This window comes from Ovis canadensis, chromosome 3 (assembly GCF_042477335.2).
Source record: "Ovis canadensis isolate MfBH-ARS-UI-01 breed Bighorn chromosome 3, ARS-UI_OviCan_v2, whole genome shotgun sequence".
NCBI classification, from domain to species: Eukaryota; Metazoa; Chordata; class Mammalia; order Artiodactyla; family Bovidae; genus Ovis; species Ovis canadensis.
The window spans coordinates 138,946,085-138,967,011 of NC_091247.1; the positions used below are offsets into that span (position 1 = coordinate 138,946,085).

At 58.4% G+C, this 20,927-nt stretch overlaps 1 protein-coding gene across 5 annotated transcripts; it reads left to right on the plus strand.

The window, feature by feature from the left end:
* The first annotated feature begins 47 nt into the window (after window positions 1-47).
* Window positions 48-20,849, plus strand: RARG (retinoic acid receptor gamma). Of its 5 annotated transcripts, XM_069584313.1 has the most exons (11): window positions 48-100; window positions 211-433; window positions 1,186-1,252; window positions 4,452-4,783; window positions 15,843-15,991; window positions 16,199-16,340; window positions 17,000-17,160; window positions 17,356-17,532; window positions 17,914-18,118; window positions 18,734-18,892; window positions 19,559-20,849. In XM_069584313.1, the coding sequence occupies exons 4-11, from the start codon at window positions 4,600-4,602 to the stop codon at window positions 19,756-19,758; spliced, it is 1,377 nt and encodes a 458-aa protein (XP_069440414.1). In that variant the 5' UTR covers window positions 48-100; window positions 211-433; window positions 1,186-1,252; window positions 4,452-4,599; the 3' UTR covers window positions 19,759-20,849. The 5 variants fall into 5 exon arrangements, with proteins under 5 accessions (XP_069440414.1, XP_069440416.1, XP_069440419.1 ...); XM_069584315.1 differs by lacking the exon at window positions 1,186-1,252 and having other exon boundaries at window positions 80-100; XM_069584318.1 differs by lacking the exons at window positions 48-100; window positions 211-433; window positions 1,186-1,252; window positions 4,452-4,783 and adding an exon at window positions 11,118-11,560.
* The last annotated feature ends 78 nt before the right edge of the window (window positions 20,850-20,927 follow it).

Genomic DNA, 20,927 nt, shown 5'->3' on the forward strand with positions numbered 1-20,927 from the left:
GGAGGGGCAGAGACCCAGGCGTCCCGGACCGCCCCGCCCAGTCCCCCGCCCCCCAGCCCCAGGGCACCGAGGAGGGAGCCGGGCAGGGGCAGGCGGCAGGGTAGGGAGGAGCGAGGGCGGGAGGGGGAGGAGGGAGCCGGGCTGGGAGGGAGGTGGGGGGGTGGGGAGGGAGAAAAAGAAAGAAAATATTTTCCGTGTCCCCGCCTGCAGAGTCAGTGTGCGGTTTGGGAGAAAATGTGTCGGATATTTTGGGGCGGTCACGTGGGCGGGCGGGCTCCGAGAGGCCCCGGGACCGTCCCAGCCTAGAGTCCGTGCCCCCCCAGAACCCCCCATCACCGCGAGCCCCTGCCAGTGCGACGCTCCATCCCCGCGACCGCCCGACGCCGGGATCTCGGGGCTCGGCGGCCTCCCTTCCCCCTCCCGCCCCCTCCAGGTGAGTCAGGCGGGGAAGCAGGCTCCGCCGCCGCGGACGCCCGGGTCCTCCTCGGGCGAGGTGGGCTGGGGGCGGGGGCGCCGGGAGCCACGCCGGCTCGGTTCCTCCCCGCGCGGGTCTGGCTGTCCGCAGGGGTGGAGGGGGGCTTCCTGGCCCCGACTTGGGGGTCAGCCCTGAGGTGGGAAGGGATTGGGGAAGGCTGGCTGGGCTGGGCCGGGCTGTATTCACCCTTCGCTGTGGTGAGTATTCTGGGAGAGCTTTGGGAGAAGAGCCTCCAGCCAGCGGGCTTCTATCCTTATTTTTGTGCCCAGAGTGTGAGGGGAGATAGGGTCCCCTCCTGCAGGGAAAGTCCACCATCCGCCTCCCCTCAGGCTTCCCCTGGGGAATCTGAGGGCAGGATTTTTGGTCCACGCTGATCCAAGTTCCTCCTTCCCTAGTGGAATGGCACCACTTGGACATCAGAAGAGCCAGAGGCAAATGATTCTGCCCCTTTGAGTCCGGAAGTTTGGAGAGACAAGTGGATAGGATAGGGGTCTGTATAGCCGATGGCAGTGGATGTGAGCCGCAGTGCCGGAGTCCCTCTCAGGGCTGCCACCTGGTCCTGAGTCCTGGCTCCCTCCAGCCGAGGTGGGGGGCTCCTCCGGAGTACTCCTGAGGGGAGCCTGAAGGGAACAAGGGCAAAGCAGGGAGACCGGGGAAGGGACCCAGGAGCTCCAGTCCCAGGGCCTTACTGGCGCTGCCTCCGTTTCCAGCTCTTACAGCCCAGTTCCCTCCACCTGACCCAGTCTGTAGGAGGGAGTCTCTGCAGGTGGCCAGAGGGTAAGAGGGTGCTGGGGTCAGGGAGGGGGGCAAGTAGCCTGAGGAGGGGTCTGTGGGGCAAGAAGCTGAGATGGTGGTGTTCCTTCAGGGCCCACATCTAGGGCAGGTGATGGTACCAGTCCCAAAGTCTGAGGTTTGTACCCTTATCATCACTGCTCAGATGCTGACTTAGGGTTGAGGACCACAGGTGGTGTCTCATTTCCTTGAGGTGAGAAAAGAGAGGACAGGGGAGGGGGCAGGAGGCAGTGTGGGAGGGGTCCTGGAGCTTGGGTATCCCAAATAGACACACACTCTCACACACACATATGCACACACATGCTGTGGCTTGGAGCCTAGTAGGCAGCACAGGGCACACACCCCCATCCCGGCACACCCCCACCCCTGGCTCAGAAAGCCACCCAACTGGCACCTCCAGTTCCCCCCTCTGCCCCACCCTACCCATGCCCTCCGATGCCCACACACATTCCACTGGCATTGCCTGCCTGCCTCCTGGGTACTGCCCCTCCCTGGGGCCAGTGAGGTAGAGGGAGGGCACACACGGGGATGGGAGGTGGAGACTCAAGGGTCTGGACTCCCCCGAGGGTGGCAGGAGGCCAGGGAAACCCAGCCTGCCGTTGCCTCCTGGGGAGCAGGCTGGGGGCCCAGGCCAGAGCAGAGGATGCCTGGGTCCTCCGCCCAGGCTGGGGATGGGGTCATGGAAAAAGGTGGTCGTGTTTATACAGAGGGGAGGGGGGCAGCGGGTGGAGAGCCACCGACAAGAGCAGCTTTGTTCCAGGCTCTGGAGCGGGCAAGCCAGCAGAGAGACACCCCCGCCTCCATCCGGCAGCCCCCTTCATCCATGCCCTCCCCTCAACTCCACCTCAACTTGAAGAGAAGCAGCTTTGTAAGGGCCCGCTCTCCCCTGGTCAGCCCTCTCCACCTGAGGTGGCATCTTGGGAGGAAAGAAGTCCGTTCTCCCTTCCTCAGGTCCCCCTGAAGTACCGTGGCCTCTGGGTTCCTACTTTAGAATTCCCTTTTACACTGTGTACCACTGTCTTCAAGTCATTGGTCCCTTCCTCTACTGAAGACTTAGGACCCTCCCCTTCTCTTCCCAGCCAAGGCAGAGAAACCAAGGGTCAGAACTGGGATGAATCTCTTTCCCCTTCCTCTCTTCACTCAACTCTCAAGTTCCTTCTCTGAGGCAAAATAAGAGGAAGTTCCTGGGAGAGCTGGGCTGTCCTTCACTCACTCACAGCTTCACTCCCCCGCAAGGACTAGGAGCCTGAGCATCCTTCTCTGGGACCCTCAAAGTCCTCCTGCTCTGCCCTCAGTTCTCTGTTTCCCACCCACAGGTGAGAAGCAAAGACAGAGAGTGCTGGACCACACAGCCAAGTGATCAGCCTAAGCCAGTCTGGGGAAGATGGGGGGGCCTCTAGTAGCTTCTCACCCTTGGCATTGGAGGGGTTAATCCACCTGGAATGTGGCCCAGCCTGTTAAGCTGTGGCCCAGGGGCCTCAGGGGCCTGGACTCCTGGCTCTACCTTGGCTTAACCTGGGAAGAGGACTGCAGGGAATAGGGTAAGGTGAAGGAGATATACCCTGGGGGCTCAGAGCTCAGGGTTTTAGGACTTAGGGAGACACTGGGTTGAAGAGTCAGGGTGCTGGGGATCTGAGTGGTGGCAAGTGAGGGGCAGCGGCTGCTTTATGCATTGGGACTGAGTGATGGCTGGTGGCTTGGGGTCTGAGTTCCTGTAACTGCCATGACAATTTACCTTCAGGAACTTGAAAGCCAAGGCAGATGAGAGATAAAAAAGAGAGGGGGAAAAATGAAAAAACAGAGGTACAAAGATGGAAAGATATTGATCTTAGAAGCAAAGACTGACGGAAAGAGATGTAAAATACCCATTATCTACCTCTGGGCCTGCCTACCTTGAGGACTCTGTGTTTCGCTCTCTTCCGTCCTCGCTCTCTGACCTTCTTCATCTAGTCCATCATGGTTCTGGCTGGTAGAGGAGGCACCTAGGCTGAGATGACTCTCCTTTCCCAGTCCCTAACTCCCGAGACAGGTGGGCGGTTCTGGCGCTCCTAGGAAAGCCTACAACCTTCCCCTTATCAGAGCATCAGGAGAGGAACCACCTGCCTAACCTAGGATTCTCACTTCCTCTTTCCCCCCATCCCCCTCGCCCTTCTCTGGGCTCAGGGGCCAGGCTATATTAGAGGAAGGGGGGATGTAGAGAGGGCTTGCTATATGTAGAGGGCTCAGAGAAGAGAGGGAAGAGATGGAAAATCAAAGTAAACTGAGGACAGAGAGAGGAGCTTCCTAGCATCATGCCTGCCACAGAGCCGGGCTTCCATCAACCTCTGTGGATGTGAAGAGAGGTTAGGAAGTGAGGCATAATTGGAGACAGAGACAGACTAGGAGGGGAAACTTGGAGAGGGAGCACTGAGGAAAGATGGAAAGAGAGGAGTGCAAATTAAAGGAGGTATGGTGAAAGAGAAGGGACAAGGAAAAAGAACACGAGATACACAAAGCATTTAGTATGTGTCCTATGTTATTCTAGACACTTTACATATGGTAAATTATTTAATCCTCGTAATAACCTTATGAAATGGGCCTTATTATTCACAGTCGGCAAAGAAGGAAACTGAGGCCCAGAGAGATTAAGTAACGCTAATACATCAGAGGTCCTGCAGTTCAGAAGTGGTAGGGATCATTTCAGATAGTCTGGCTTCAGGATCTGTGTTTCAGAGAGGTGTAACATTTTTTGATAAAAGTGTTAAAACATATATGGTCACTTTCTCCAGAGTGGTAGAGTTTGAATCTTGGCTCTACCATTTACAGCCATGTGACCTTTAATCAGTCCCTTAACCTCAGTTTTCTCATCTGTGAAATAGGAATCATAATTCCTACTTCGCAGGATTGATGTGAGTGTTAAATCAAGAGTTCAGCCCATGATGGTGTTCAGTGGTCTAGCTTAGGAGTCCTTTCTGCTGTGAGTCCAGAGGCTATCATTCACCTTGTAAACTTAGTTTACCCTTTCGGGGCGAGTTTCTCTGAGCCTGCATCAGCTACCACCCTGTGTCCCCCACTGTGTACAGAGGGCCCTGAGCAGTACAAACTGTGGCAGCTAGGAGAGAAGACTAGCTGGGTGAGGGTCATGGGGCTTGGAACCTCAAAGTGATCATTCTCTCATCCCTCCTTTTCCTTTCTTTCTCCTTAGGACACTTGGAGACCCAGTGAGCAGGCCAGGCAGGGCGGGCACGGAGCCTCCCAGGCCAGGGCAGTGGGCATGGGCGGGGGCTGTGGCTGAAGAAGTCCCCCGCCCACAGCAGACCCCAGGGGACTCAGCCTCCCACACTGCAGCGGCCATGGCCACCAATAAGGAGCGACTCTTTGTGCCTGGTGCCCTGGGGCCTGGCTCTGGCTACCCAGGGGCTGGCTTCCCCTTCGCCTTCCCAGGGGCACTCAGAGGGTCTCCACCTTTCGAGATGCTGAGCCCTAGCTTCCGGGGCTTGGGCCAGCCTGACCTCCCCAAGGAGATGGCCTCTCTGTGTGAGTCTCAGGGATCATGGGGGATGAGGGCAAGTGGAAACAGGAGGGCATTGGTGGGTGGATGAGAGAGAGAACTGGTGTCCCCGTTAGGAAGGCAGGCAGGCTTAGGGCTTTGATCTAAAGGAGTAGCCATGAGGGGGTTTGGATATGGAGCAAATGAACATCTTTGCAAATGAGAGTCCTTCTGTACACCTAGGATGGGAAAGTGGCATGCCTAAAATTTGGGACTCTGAAATTGCCTCCTGAGCGAGTCAACTAGCAGGGAGAACCGCTTTGTATGGGCAGCCAAGGGTGGGTCTGGAGAAATCTGAGGCTGCTGCCTGCCTGCAGTAGCGGGGTGTGGGGAGCCAGGCTGTGAAGTGGAGGAACCTGGGAGGACAATCTGCTGACTCTTGGATCAAGAGGTGAAATTGTCCTGAATTAGTGGGAGGCTGCAAAAAAGAGGAACAGAATCTAGTGCCAGGTACCCAGGGATGTCTGGGGTCAGGCAACTTCCCTCTTGCTTCTGGTTAAGTTAAGTGAAAGTCGCTCAGTGTCCGTGTCCAACTCTTTGTGACCCCATGGAATTCTCCAGGCCAGAATACTGGAGTGGGTAGCCATTCCCTTCTCCCGGGGATCTTCCCAACCCAGGGATTGAACCCAGGTCTCCCACATTGCAGGCGGATTTTCTTTACCAGCAGAGCCACCTGGGAAGCCCCTTGCTTCTGGGAAGGGTGGAAATAGCCACAAGGAAGGTAGCTCTTGTCTCATAAGTAATCCGGGGAAATGGAGGGGCGTCCCAGCAGCATCCTCTCCACCAGCCATGTGGGCTGTGGACTCCTCTCTCTCTCTCTCTCTGGTCTGGCCCGGTGCCCACATGCTGTGCAGATCCCTGCTTGTCCCTCAGGCCTGCCCTCTTTGGGTGAAGCTGACAGCAGCAAGCTGAGGCCTCTCTTCTTCCCTCTGGGTCCCCTCTCCTTCCTCTTGGGAGTGGATCCTCCTCACCAGGGTCATTTCAGGCATGGATGCCCAGGAGCTGGAGGGCTAGGATGCTGGCCTCCGTTGGATAGAGGGTCAGCGTGGGAGCCGGTGCAGAGAAGGTCCTACCTGGAAAGGAGGGGAGGTGATAGACAGAGGGGCAGCTCCAGAGAGAGAAACAGAGAGGGAGAAGAAAAGACCAAAAGATAAAGATACATCCCTTATAGCTCCACAAGCTCAGAGAGAGAGAGGTGGAGAGAAGGGGCCTATGTTCAGGAGCTGGCACTTGGAGGTGTGTGTGTGTGTGTGTGTGTGTGTGTGTGTGTGTGTGTGTGTGTGTGTGAAGGGGTGATTAGACAGGACTGGGGCTGGCAGCTCTGCTGGAAAGAGCAAGCTCACCTAGAGAAGGCATGTGTGTGTGTGTATGTGTGTGTGTGTAAGGCCATATGCAGTTGTATGCACAGTGTGGCCCTGAGACGCTGCTCACACACAGAATTCCAGGGTTGCAACAAAGAGTCAGTGTGAGGAGTGAGGTGGTATTTCATGGGCTGCTGACGGTGTGTCTGGGGTTTGGTGAGGCCTGCTGGTGGCCTGTCTGTAGTCCAGCAGGGGTTATTTGGGTGGCATGCAGGTGAAGGAGGGAGCACAAAGCCCCCCTTTTTGTAAACCTCAGCTGGGCTTCCCCTACCTCATTTGCACCCCATGAATCTGTCCCAGGGTCTTGGAGGTGGGAGGGAACCACCCTCCCACATGAATGCCCTTCTTGCAAAGAGCAGTACAACTTAGTCCCTTGGGACTTGATTTTCCCAAGTTTCCCGAGGCAACTAACAGAGTAGGGGTAGAAGGCTGAGGAGAGAGAATGGTGTCAGGGAGAGTGTGGAGAGCCAGGAGCCAGCCCCCAGGAAGTTCTCCATGTGTCCCTGTGCCCTGGACACGTGGAGAGCAAGGTCAGGGTTCAAAGTGAGGTCAAGGCAGGGGAAAGGGTCAGACTAAGCTCTGTCCCCAAAAGCTGCCCTGAAGGAGGGGGGCTGAAAGAAGAAATCCAAGGGAGGAGCCAGAACCTGGGCTGGTAGCTGGGGAGGGTGCGGCTGGCAGCGGGGGACAGGCCTGGGCAGAGAGGTGGCTGTGGGGAGGGGAGGAGGGAAAGGCCTGGGTCCAGACAGCTACCTGGGAGTGGGGCTGCAGCACCTAGTGGTGGAGGAAAGGGAGGCAGCTGGGAGAGTCTGAGAGACCTCCCACAGCGGGGCAGCAGTGGCTGAAGGGGGAAAGTGTAATCTCCCTTCCCTTCCCTTTGTGACTGGGCCATCTAATGGAAGGGGACTGGAGGCCTAAGTCAAAGCCATGCTCACTTGGTGGCTGGCTCTCTTTCCTCAGCCTCTGCTGCTGGTCTGCGGGAGGGAAGGTGGTCTGTGAAGGATTCTGGAACTTCGCCCCGGGGCTGGCTCCTGGATCCCACCACTGGGTCCCCAGCACCTTGGAGACACTAATGTTGAGAAGGGCAGTCTTGTTTCATCTCTTGGGGTGCCGCGGGGGCCTGAGTGGGTAAGGCATCTCAGAACCGCCTGTTGGAGGAGGGCAGGAGAAGGGAACACGTGCTGCCAAGGCAAGCACAGGCCTGCAAGTGTGGAAAACTGGAGGGGGGTGTGTGTGTACACATGCGCGAAGGTTTGGGTGTGCTTGCTCACTCATACACATGAAACCCTGGTGTCTGTGTCCCTGTGCATCTCAGTGTTATGACCACTGGTGTGGTCTATGTTTGTTTGATCAAGACTGCAGGGAACAGAGTGTGATGGAAGGGAAGGGAAGGCCTGCCCTGCCCACCTCCCCCTCTTTAGAAGATAGCTGGTGTCCTGACGACCTAGACTTGCTTGTCCTCTGAACTTGGTGACAGTGTCTCTGGGTCACGGAGCCCAGGCTGCACCATACCAAGTGACATGGAGAAACTGAAGACAGGCTGGCACAGGAAGAAAATGAGTTCTACTTAAAAGAAACTGAAAAAGAGAGACTCAGAGACGTAAACAAGATGAGAGGGAAATATACAGGCTGGAAGGCGCAGACACAGAGAGAACCCAGACTCCGGGAGAGGCCAGGGGCCTTGTTAAGCGGGCGGGCCTGGTGGTGAGCAGGCGGCAGCGAGGCCTCCTCCAGGAAAAAACCCCAGCCACTGCCTCCTTCCCCTCCCCTCCTGGTCTCTCCTGCTCAGGCTCGAGCTCCAGCTCCAGGCCGACACAAACGGGGCTTTGATTGCAACAGGAAACCTCTCTGGCGGGGGGGAGCTGGGCGAGCCGCTGCCGCTGGGGCCCAGGCTGCACCCCCCTCTCCTGGCCCCCTACCCGGTCCCAGCCCCCATCCTGCCCAGCGCTCCTCACCGCCCTGCTTTGGGCCCCGGTCCTATTCACACCTCCCTATCCCTCAGCTCCACTGCTGCCCCCACCTCCGGAGACCCCTCCCATTCACTGCCCTTCAGGTGGGAGTCCTAAATTAGGACTTATCCTTAGGGTGGGGCCTTCTCTGCTTTAAAATGCCCCCTCTTCAGTTTTTTGGGGGAAGGTTTTGGAAGAAAAGGAGAATTCAGCATGAGGAATTCAGAGCCAGTTATCCTCAAGCCCCTTCCAGAAGGTGGCGGGAGGGGAGCAAAGGAGAGGTGCAGAGAAGGAACTAGCTCTCCCTGCCCCCCCACAGCCCCTAGATGGCCAAATGCATCCTTTCCAGGGTGGTCGAGGCTCCGAGGGGTGACCATGCCAGGCTCAGTGTGAATGGCTTCATTAGTGGGGGACGGGGTACACTCTTCCTTGCCTCTGGGACCATGCTTTGTGGGGCTCCAGCTGGGAGGGGTGCGCTTTGGTGGCGGGGATCATAGGGAAGGGGGTGAGTCAGGCAGCAGCCCCCCCTTATACTCCCACCAGGCTGGTGGAGAACATCTGGTTCCCATGAAATGCTAGAAGGCTAATGGGTCTAATTGCTGCAATAAGGGCCGGGGGGACTTTGGGGAAAAGAGGGGGCACTAGATTCCCCCATCCTTTTACCTTCTCCTCAAGGCTGAGGCTGTCTAGAATGGGGGGTTGGGGTTGGGGGTTAGGGTGGGCCTGACACCGCATTGCCTAGTCCCTTCTAAGGACCCCTCTCCCTCTAGTGCTTGGGAAACACACACAGATGGGGTGATGAGGAGTGGGGTGCATCTGGTGAATAGAAAGGGGGGCTATTGAGGACTCATGACTTCTCCGAGCCCTCCCCCCACACCTCCTGTGCCCCACTCCCAACCCCCCTCCCTGTGGCCTGGCCACTTCTGGTTCTAATTACCAACCAGGCAGGCCTGACTTAATTGGGACCTTTCAGATTTCTGAGGGGGAAGGGTGGGGTGGGGTGGGGGAGACTGGCAGCCTGGAGTTGACTAATCAGGGCTTCCCCTCCTTATTTTTGGGGTACTCCTTATTTTGCACTTAATTGATGTTTTTGCCACTGGCCAGGTTCTGAATCAGAAATCTGTCACCCCTTTTTTCTCTTCGTGGGGAATGGCTGCATCCAGAGATGGCGTATTTGGGGTTGAGGGCAAGAACTGGGAGCTCAGGCAGGCTGAATTGGAAAAGACCAATACATTCCCTCTTCATCCCTGCTTCCAGCCCCCCAGTCGGCCCTGCCACCCCAGACTCCCCCATCCGCCAACCAGGCCCTCCTTCCCAGCCCAGCCCCCTTCAGTCCCCGGCAGCCACCCCGGCCCCTCCTCCGCGCCTGTCTTCCCTTCCCTCGCCTACTCTGGCACCCCTTCCTGCTCTTTATTCTTCCAAACTGGCGCCCCACTCCAGCGGCACCCCAGTGTGCCCCCCACCCGGTACAACAGATTCTTAGAAAAGCGCGCCCCGCCCTGGCCCAGCCACCGCCACCGGGCGGGGGAATGGGCCGGGCCGGGCGCCGCTCCTGTTCCCCCGGCGCTCCCCGTGTGAGCGGCGCTGACAGAGCCGGCTGGGCCGGCCCGCCGGGCGGCCGGGCGGCGGGCGGGGCGCGGAGGAGGGGGCGGTTTCCGGGAGTCGACGCCGCTGGCGCTGTCCCGGGGCCAGGGTCCCCGAGTCGGCCCGGCCCGGCGAGGGCAAACTCTTGACGTGGCCAAACCCCCGCCCCCTCACCCTCTTCTCCGCCGGGCGAGGGCGCTCAGTGCCCGGAAGGGGCCCGCGAGGAAGGAGTGGGGCGGCCCTCGGAGATCCGAAGGGCACTACATGTGGCACCAAAGGGGAGAAGGGGCAGTTTGCCATTGGTGGGGGTATCGAATGGCTTTGAGAACAGCTACCGACCAGACCCGCAGTTATTGCTGAGAGGGGCACTGGGCACTTGGGGGCATTGGCACTCTGGGGGAGGGGAGTTGGCACTCAAGAGGGCAGTGTGGTCTGAACGCAGTCGGCACGGTGGGAGCAGCCTTGCGCCCTACAAGTGATGTCAGTGTCGAGGAAGGGCCGCTGGGAGAGGCACTGGAGGCGCTCAGGGAACCTCAGCCCCAGGACGGGCCTTGGGGGACTCGGAGGGAGGCGACCCGGGCCGCGGCGGAGGGAGGACCGCTCGGGCTAGGAGGGGTAGACTCCGGCTGCGCAGGAGGGCGGGGGGACTCCGCGGCGGCGCTGGCTGAGGCCTGGGCGGGGTGGGGCGGGGCCGGGTCAGGGGGAGGTGAGCGCGCCCGGCCACCCGCCCCGAGGGGGGTTCCCGGAGAGTTCACGGCGGGAGCGCGCTCCGGCCCTCGGACCGGGGTGGGGGGAGGACGGGAAGGAAGGAGCAGGCCGCGCGCGCCCAGCCGCAGGAATGTACTGTTCGGCCCTGCGGCGCGCGCGCGGAGGGAGAGGGAGGAGCCAGGCCTGGGAATGAGGGGGTGGAGGTAGTGCAGGTCCCTGGGCTCTGGAGAACTGCCGCGCTCAGGGGACCTCCATGTTCCCCTCTCCCCAGCCCTCCGTGAAACCCCTGCCTGTACAGACTTGTGTAAAAAAAAAGGACTGTTGGGGGGAGGGGGCAACTCGAAAGGAAATGCGTGTGCTTGGTTCCTCCACTCCTTCCCCCATCCCCGGTCGGGGCACGCGCCTGAGTGCAAAAGCTTGCAAAGCCTCCCGGCTGTAGAGAGAATCCTTGCAAGCATTCTCCCGAGCCAGGTGTGTCTGCAAAAACGTGTGTGTACACCTCTGATTTTATGCGCGTGCAGACATGCATGTGCACTAGTGCATATTTGCAAATGCGTGGTACCTGCCAAGATAAATGCATGCACGGATGTGTGTCTTAAGCAAGCAAGCGCGCGGCGGTGCAAGTGTGTGTGTGTGTGTGTGTATGTGTGTGCGCTCCACTCCCAGCTCTGCTCATCTTGGTGCCCGGCCCCCTTAGCTCTCTAAGCCCCACCCCCCACCCCTCTGGGCTTCGCTTTTACAAAAGGTCTCCCCAGTGCTAGCTGCCAAGGCGCCCAGAGTGAGCTAGACCGCGGCTGGAGCGGCAGCCCCGGCTCTGCGCCCCGCCCAGTCCCTTTCCCCTGCTGGGGATCCCCCTCTTCCCCGCCCACCCCTTACCCCCCATGCAGCCCGGCGCCCTACGCTAGCCCTCCCCCTCCCCCCCTCCAGGAGCGGGGCGCCGCCGGGGGAGGAGGGGGAATCGGCCGCGGGTTCTCGGTGTTCCCAGCACCCAGCTTCCCTCCAAGCCGGGTCGCGATGTACGACTGCATGGAAACATTTGCCCCGGGTCCGCGACGGCTGTACGGGGCAGGCGGACCCGGGGCTGGCTTGCTGCGCAGAGCCGCCGGCAGCTCCTGTTTCGCCGGACTCGAGTCCTTTGCCTGGCCGCAACCCGCCAGTCTGCAGTGTAGGTACCCGAGCCTGGGGGTGGGGTGTGGGGTGTAGGACAGGCAGCGGCTCTCGCTCTACATGTGTAAAAGGTGGACCTGGGGTGCAAGCGGGCATTCCGACTGTTTCCATGTGAGGGTCGGGTGTGTAGGAAAGAGAAGTACTGGCCCTTTAAAAGTGGGGGCCTCAGCGACTCCTTTGGGTGTGGGCAGTAGTGTTTGGAGTGTGTGTGTGGTTTCGATGGTGGGTATATAGCTAGGACCTGTGGTTGATGCCCCTCCAGGGTTCCCGGAGATAGGGAGAGGCCGAGGTGCGTTGGTAGTTTGGGTCGGCAGGTTCGTGGACCCGGAGGGCAATGGCACCCAGGACCGTGGGTGGCGTTTGTAAAGTCCATGTGGGAAGTCGCGAGTGTAAAAATATATATATTGTTTGCGAAGCGTGGGCATTCCTGGAGTGTGCAGCGCCTAGCTTAGGCAGTGCGAGTGTGGGTGCAGGGGTCTCTCCACGCAGCATCACCCTCCGCCTGCGCTGGCAGGTCCGAATGGCCCCGTGTGGAATTATTTGTGGCGTGAGGCCGGGAGGGCGTGTGCCTTGCGTGGCTGCGGGGGCGGTTTTGGAAAGGGCTGTGTTGGAGCGTGCATCCTCTGGGTGTGCTGTGTGCGGGGTGGAAGGGGCCAGATTGGGTTCTGGCGCCCCCCCTCCCCCACTGGGAAAAGAAATGTTAGGAAATGTGTATAGGGTTGTGTGCACTTTTTCCTATGGCTCCAGCCCACAACTTCAGTAGGAAGGGAAAAGTTTCAAGCAAAGTTTGTGTATGGTGAGGAGGGGCCTGGAGGTAGCAGCGGCCGGGGAAGCAGGACTCCTGGGTCCCCAAATACACATCTTTCCCTCTCTGTGAAATGGGAGATGCCAGGCCTGGGGCCCTGGAACCCCTTTCCAGAGCGGTAATAAAAAGCCGGGGACTGAGAGGCAGTAAAAATGAAGTCCAGATGAGAGGCGGCTTTGAAGCCCGGGCCGAAGTGCCTGGCGGGGGTGGGGGGGAGTGGGGAGGAGCTGGGAGGGGAGCCTGGAACACCCCCGAAGTTCCCCGGGGCTGGGACGGCGCTCCAGCCCGGGGATGCGGGACTGGGGGGCACTCTGGGAAGGGGCTGGCGGCGGGCGCTCGGGGAGTGTGCGCGCGGGGTCACTGAGCCCCCGCCAACGCGCCTCGCTCCTTGGCACACGGCAGCGCTGTTTACGAGATCGCTTTTTTTTTTTTTTTGGGTCTGTTGGTTGCAGGGCAGAGCTGCTCAGATTTAACAACTGGGAGACTGGAAGAGGGAGGTGGCAAATAGGAGACCGAACTGTGGGGTGGGGCAAGAAAAAAGAAAAGTGTAGCATTTAAAGGGCGGAGAAAACATGAACTAGTGCCTTGCACCAAACCAAATCCTTGTGAATTCTTAGCTTTCCGCTCATGGTCGGATAGGATGGGGATTTGGAGTATGTTGGGCAATATACTGAGATGGAAAGAATCTCCCAGGAATGGTTTTTGCAGGGACCCGGCAAGGACCTGGTTTTTTTCAGGCCCAGAGAAGCCCATGGGACTTGGCTGGCAAGTCAGTTTGTGGCTTCTAGGGCCTTGGGTAGGGGAGTTCGGGCCTACTCCACACAACTTTCAGGGAAAGTAGTTTAGACCTGTGTGTCTAGACCAGGGAAGGAAAGAAGTCCTTTGGTGAGTCTGCGAGTGCTTGGCAGCTCCAGTATTCTGGTGCTGTGTTGGCAGGCCACGGGTGTCTGTCTGGTGGCAGAGCTTCTTGCTTGCAGCTGGGAAGCGGATGCTGGGTGTTGTGCATCCCCCTCCGCAGTGTGGCTGGAGTGCGTGTGCCTCTGTGCCTACCTGGGTGTTCTGTGCCAAGGTCCCCTCTGGGGTATAGGAGCTGGCTGGGAATGTGTCTGCTTTTATGCCCTGTGTGTTGTTGATGTGTGAGAGTGTCTCCAAGGAGGTGTGTGTCGTCAGATTGTGAGTCCGGGCTTCTCAGCCCTGGGCCTCGCAGCTGGGAGTGTTTACAGCCGGTTATAAAGAGTTTGTTTGAAGCTCCGCTCAGCCTGGCCAGGAATTTCCTCAATTTCAGCAATTTGGGCTTTAAAAGGAGAAAAACCCAGAGCCCACCCCCCTCCTCCGCAGCAGGGGCCCCTGCTTAGCCCGGCCAGGCATCGTCATGGTGGGGTCTCTGCCCAGGGCTGAGAAAGGAATCCGAACAGAGCTGACCCACTTAGCCTTCCTGTGCCCTTCGCTCCAGATTGACCAGAGCCACTGGGCTGCACTTTAGGGTTCAAGGGTGAGGGTGTGTCAGAGGGGTACCGAGAAGGGACCACAGTATCCTGAGTACGAGAAAAGCTGCCCCTGGCCTGTCTCCCTGCCACCCCCACTCTCATGATTGGCTGGCACGGGCCCATGCCAGTCTGACCGCACCCAGGCCCTTTCGCAAGAGAGGAAATGAGGCAGCGCTCTGCGGGCAGGGAGGGCGTCAGTGCGGGTAAGCACCACCCCACGCACTGGCCTGTGGGCAGCACATGTGCCCTCAGACACCAGGGCCATCCTGAAAGAAAGGTATCCCAGCCCACCCCCCATCTCCCAGCACCAGCCCCCGCCTCCATCTCCCGCCTGGTCCTGAATAGACTTCAGGCACCCTCCTATCCTCTAGTCCTCGCTCTCCTTTTTCACTGGGGAATCTCACTCTAGCTGGATTCTTATGCTAATTGAGTGTCTGTGTGTGTTGGGGGGTGGGGAGGGCTTCCCTCCTGTGGGGAGGGTGGAGCTAATCCGGAACCCCAGCATCCTGGCATCCCAGTCCTTTCTGTCCTGGCAGCCTGGATGGACTTCTGACCAGATGGGCTACAGCAGGTTAGAAGGAAGAAGGTGTTTATGAGGTGGGTGCAAGCAAGGGACACTCGTTAGGTTTTAGGGTTTTCTTGCATTAATTTAGGCCTTCCAGGTTTGGGCAACTGGTCCTACAGATTGAATAATTTATAGATTTTTTTTTTCCACCCTCTGAAGACCAACCACACACTCAAAAGAGGTTTACTCAGCAGCCTCCTAAAAAGAGGGTGTCCTCCCCACAAACTCCTTGCGTGGCATGGGCTGAGATCTTTTTTGAGCAGTGTGTGGCTTTTACAGGGGAGGTTTAGGAGTGAAGACATAGCTCAGAGAGGGACCAGAGGTACTCCCCTCCCCTATCAACCCTGGTTACAACCCACTGTCACCTGACTTCTGGTTTGCTACACCCCCAACAACTTCTAGACCTGAGAATCTGAGCAAATACCTGTCTCCCTTTCCTAACTTCTCTCACTCCTGGCCTGGCCAGTTAGATCTAGACCTGAGATCTTCGGCTCCCCGCTGCTGCTTGCTCCCCGCACGCCCTCCCCTCCCCCATAACTGGCAGTGTGGCACTGGGCCGGCCCCATCCCTCCATAGGCCTCCATTTCTTCAGGTGTAAAATATGGCTTTTGCATGTGCCCTAACCTACTTTCCCAGTCCTTGCGTCCCATTTGCTTCATTGTCTTAGTGGTTTCTAGGGAAAAGGACATTGGTGGTTATTTGGGGGATGGTTTGAGGGGGGACTGGAGAAGGAAATGAAAACCCCATTCAGTATTCTTGCCTAGAAAATTCCATGGACAGAGGAGCCTGGCATGCCACAGTCCATGAGGGTGCAGAGACTGCACAGGCACACGCACATTGAGGGTGGGGGGAGATCCAGGACTGTCTACCCTGTACTGCTTGAGAGAGGATGAGGTTCTCTTCTGCCTTCTGAGTCTCCTAGCAGGTGACTTAGCGAGATGATAGCCACAGGTGACCTGGAAGTGCCTCTTCACCCCCAGATGTGTGGCCTCTTGAGCAGGAGAAGGGTAGGAGGGCGCCTACTGACAGGGACCCAATGTAAGAAGGAGTGACTAGAGAGTTCAGAACCACAGGCCAATACCCCTTTACACACCCACTTTGTAGCTGGGCAAACTGAGGCCCAGAGAATTTAACTTCCAGGATGGCTTGGACCCAGAATTTGGAGAATTGAGCAGTTGTATAGGACATTATTATAGGGGGAGATGGCCAGGTTGGGAGGTAATAGTAGTCATTTGAGGGTTTCTGAAAGTGTTTACTCTGGGGCAGTATATGGGTTGTTGGGACTTTAAATCAATGTGGTGGCAATGGTGTCATCGCTGAGCCAGAGGAAGAAGTGGGAATGTGGGGTGTGTATCTGATGAGGATGCCTAGAGATCTGAGGTGGGGCTTCTCCCCTGACCCTCATATCACTGCTTCTCCCCAGCGGTGGAGACGCAGAGCACTAGCTCAGAGGAGATGGTGCCAAGCTCGCCCTCACCCCCTCCACCTCCCCGGGTCTACAAGCCGTGCTTCGTGTGCAATGACAAGTCCTCTGGCTACCACTATGGGGTCAGCTCTTGTGAAGGCTGCAAGGTGTGTATGGGGTGGATGTGGGTGCGTTGGGCATCCAGAGTTGACTGGGTGAGATCAGAGACTGTGTGGGTGGGTGTCCCTCTGGGGTGGGAGGGATGCTGCTTTGCACAGACGGGGTTGAGCCTGGGACCTCCTGCAAGGCCTGAGAGAGGCTGATACTCCCAGCATCCTGCTTCACTGACCCTCCCCCCTAACCCCCAACCCCAGGGCTTCTTCCGTCGCAGCATCCAGAAGAACATGGTGTACACATGTCACCGCGACAAAAACTGTATCATCAACAAGGTGACCCGGAATCGTTGCCAGTACTGCCGGCTACAGAAATGCTTTGAAGTTGGCATGTCCAAGGAAGGTAGGCCCTTAGGCCTGCCTGGGCAGGAGCACTCCTATCCTAGCCTGTGGCTGCCACCCTCTTCCCACTGGCCGCCCCCACTTTCCTGACCTCTTCGATCAGCCTCCAGCCGCCCTGGAGTGCTGCCTCCTCCCGGGCCAGTCCTATTTGATTAGTTCCATTCACCCAGGAGACCCCACCCCTTCCCATTCCCTCTTCTCAGAGCTTAACCCTTCCTCTGAATGAGGGAATGGGGGTTACCATTGCACATTCCTTATTTCATGGGCAAGTTGGGGGGCTTGCCAGTCCCCTCCCCTGCTCCCAGCCCTGAGCCTGAGGTGGATCTGGGGTGCCCCCCCCTCCCCTGCACCATTGTGCTGCCAAGGCTATAAGTGGATATCCTGCCGCCTGCATATCCTGCCCCCCCTCCCCAGCTCCTGCAGGGTGACAGGAAGGGCAGGATGGAGCCGAATGGCCTGGGGAGGGAGTAGGGGCTGCAGGCCCTGGGTGGGGCTGGGGAGAGCCAGCCTGGGAATGGGAGCTAGTGTAGGAGACAGAACCCGAGGCCCTGCCCTAGGGTCCCAGGGAATGGATGATCTCCAGTGTATTGAGCGTGAGAGGGGATACGGGAGGGAGATTCTGAGGGTCCTGACCCTCTCCGATCTGCCTCTACCTCCAAGCCGTACGGAATGATCGCAACAAGAAGAAGAAAGAGGTAAAGGAAGAAGGGTCGCTTGACAGCTATGAGCTGAGCCCCCAGTTAGAAGAGCTCATCACCAAGGTCAGCAAGGCCCATCAGGAGACCTTCCCCTCGCTCTGCCAGCTGGGCAAGTACACCACGGTGAGGAGTGGGCAGGGCCATGGTGAGGGCAGGGACCGCTGACTTTGGTGACTGGGTGGGGGTGGTGTTGGAGGCCGTGGTCTGGTGCTGACAACGTGGGCATCTGGATGCAGAGGGAGAGCCAGGGGTCTTGGCAAAAGGAAGACGGCCCCCTGGACGAGCCTTCGTTTGCTTTCTAACCTGCTGTTGCTGCAGAACTCCAGTGCAGACCACCGGGTGCAGCTGGATCTGGGGCTGTGGGACAAGTTCAGTGAGCTGGCCACCAAGTGCATCATCAAGATCGTGGAGTTTGCCAAGCGGTTACCTGGCTTCACCGGTCTCAGCATTGCTGACCAGATCACTCTGCTCAAGGCCGCCTGCCTGGACATCCTGGTGAGTTAAACCCTGGGCCCTGTCTTCCATCAGAGCCTGACCCTCAGACGAGACCATGGAGCTGGTCCACACAGAGATTTCGTTATCTCTGTTCCCCGCTCCAATCTGGGACTCCACCAGATATCCTCGAAACCTAAGCTCTTTCTTGTCTTAATCTCTGCCCCTGAGATCTGATCCTAGACTTCTGCATGCCCTACCTTCTGACTTCTCTTCTCTTCCCCCGACTTCGGACCCTCCATCTGTCTGCCTTCCTTCTGCCTGCTTTAGGTGGCCCTCCTTTAGTACCTAACTGCCTCGCTTTTTACCTGCACCTCATGCTCTTTTCCCTCCCACCTGTGCGCTCCTTCCCAGAGACAGCACTAACCCTCCCCCCACCTCCAGATGCTGCGGATCTGCACAAGGTACACCCCAGAGCAGGACACTATGACCTTCTCTGATGGGCTGACCCTGAACCGGACTCAGATGCACAACGCCGGCTTCGGGCCCCTCACAGACCTCGTCTTTGCCTTCGCTGGGCAGCTCCTGCCGCTGGAGATGGACGACACAGAGACAGGCCTGCTCAGTGCCATCTGCCTCATCTGCGGAGGTGCGGGGGCGCCCCCTGGCGCTGACTCAGATTACTTTCCCACCGCACCCCACACCTGATCTCCAGCCTGGCTGGAGACCTTGGTCCCACCCCGGACTCCTCAGCTCCAGTTACAGATTGCCCAGCAGCCTGGAACAAGAAAAGAGAAGACGGGGAGAGCCGGGACAGGGGGCAGGGAGCTGAGGAGACCCCTGGTACTAGTGCTGACATAGAGGTCTGTGCTTAGTCACTCAGTCGTGTCCGACTCTTTGTGACCCGATGGACCATAGCCCGTCAGGCTCCTCTGTCCATAGGGATTCTCCAGGCAAGAATACTGGAGTGGGTTGCCATGCCCTCCTCCAAGGGATCTTCCCAAGTCTCCCGCCAGGTCTCCTGCATTGCAGGCAGATTCTTTAATCGACTGAGCCACCAGGGAAGCCCTGGGCAGGAGTGATTTACCAGAGAAAGCCTCTTGCCAGAGAGGGATGGTATAGGGATTGGAACAGGAGAGAAGGTCTGAATGGGGGCTCATGGTCAGGTTTGGGGCCTGGAGGGCCATACGGCAGGGCTCCTTGGGATCAGCCACTCATCACTGTCTTCCACATCTCTCTCGCTCACCTGTGCGTATTCCCAAAGACCGCATGGACCTGGAGGAGCCTGAGAAAGTGGACAAGCTGCAGGAACCGCTGCTCGAAGCCCTGAGGCTCTATGCCCGGCGCCGGCGGCCCAGTCAGCCCTATATGTTCCCCAGGATGCTCATGAAGATCACTGACCTCCGGGGCATCAGCACCAAGGGTTAGTCGGGAGCAAGCCTCCCCTCTGTCTTCTCGGAGCTGCTGGTCTCCCAGGTCAGGCAGAGACAAGAGCAGAGTGGGTTAGAATCAGGCAGCCTGCACTGGCATCCTCGCTCTGCTACATGCTAGTGGGAACACTTGGTGCAAAATACCTTTCCTTTTTGAACCTTGTTTTTTCTGTTTGTGAGGATGAAACAAGTTAACACACAACAGGCTTACAGCTGTGCTGAGTTATAAAGTTCAGTGCCTCCTGCCCTGGATGGAGGAGATGTTTCCATCATCATAGGAAGGTTGATTGGATGCCTGGCAGTGTTTAATGAGGCTTAGTCCTAGTGATAAATGTTATTGAGAACAGCCCTAAGAGCAGCTGGCAAGCCATGGGCTTACAGAGGGGGTCCAGGGTGTGTGGCTGGAAGGTGGGCACTGTGTGATTTTGGAGGAGACAGCCTGAAAGGAAGGATGGGCAGTGGGCTTGGCAGAGAAGACAGGCAGAGTCTCCAGGCAGAGGAGTGGTCCCCAGGAGCTCTACAGTAGAAAGAGGGTGAGACAGAGGCAGAGGTAACAGGCCTGTGCTGGGAGCCCCCAGAGGGCAGTCAAGCAGAGTTAGGGAGGCCGCCATAGGGGCTGTACCTCAGCCCCCCTGAACCTCCTTGTTCCTCCACTGCAGGAGCAGAAAGGGCCATTACCCTGAAGATGGAGATTCCAGGCCCGATGCCTCCCCTGATCCGAGAAATGCTGGAGAACCCCGAAATGTTTGAGGACGACTCCTCGCAGCCTGGCCCTCACCCCAAGGCCTCCAGCGAGGATGAGGTTCCTGGGGGCCAGGGCAGAGGGGGCCGCAGCCCCCATCCTGACCAGGGTCTCTGACTTCCCCTGCCTTGGGGGTTGGGGCTCCAGGCAGCAGACTGACCATCTCCTAGACACCACCAGTGGCTGGGGGAGGACCTGCTCTGCCCTCTCCCCACCCCTTCCAATGAGCTCCTTGTTTTTGCCAAAGTTTCCAGGGGTGCTTCTGTGTTCATCCCCATCTTGCTCTAACCGGCTCCCTTTCCAGTCCTGGGGGCCTGCCCTGTTCCCTCCAGGAGAGAGGGCAGAGGAGTGAGCCTGGGTTTGGACTCTGAAATCTTAGCACTGCCCCTCAGACACCAGGGTCCAGGCTCCCCAGGGCAGGAGGAAGACCCTTCATTCCACAGCCCCTTCCTCTGCTGGGTGCTTAGGCCTCTGGGAGCAAACAGGAACACTAGAGACCAAAAGGGGGCCGTAGGGGGAGGGCTGAGCCCACCCTCTTGCCCCTGTCCTTGGTGCCTAATGCTGCATGAGGCACCTGCCAGGTGCATCCTGCCCGCTGTGCCCCATCCTCATGCCAGGTCAGAGTGGGGCAGCCTGGGCCCTGCATTTCTGTTGGGGGGGCAGAGGGTGACAGGGACAGATGTGGATCGCTCCGCACCTCTTCACTGGGGCCTCCGTTACAAGCCCCTCCCCCAGCCCTGTCACGTGCCTTGGGCCCCCCCTGCCCCTCATCTCAGCCTTGGGGCAGGGACCCTCCTACACTACAGAGGGGCCAGGGGATCCCTCTCCCCCTAGTGCCTTCCCCGTTGACCCCCCAGAGCAGCTTGGCCCAGGGAGAGGTGGGGTGGGCACTGCTTAGCTGATCCCGCCCTGACCCAGAGGAAGCCTCTATTTATTTATTAGCTTTTGTTTACACCCTGGAATTGACCCCTTCCTCCAGGGGACTTGGGAGGGGGAGCCCAGGGCCCCTGTGACCCCTCCCTTCCTCCAATCCCCAGTTTGTATTTAGCTGCCAAATAAGATTCCCACTGGCTCCCCTTTTTCTCTGGGGGGTCCGGGTGCTGTCCCCTCCCCTCTGTTTACATTTCTCCTCCACTCCCCACCCCCGCCCCGCTGTATCGCATATTGCTGAGTTTTCTATTTTTGCAAAATAAAGTGATGGAAACTCATGTAATGTGGCTCCCTGGGGTGAGGGGGAAGCAACTAGGTGACCTGGAGAGGGACTGGATGAGGAGGGTGGATTATGC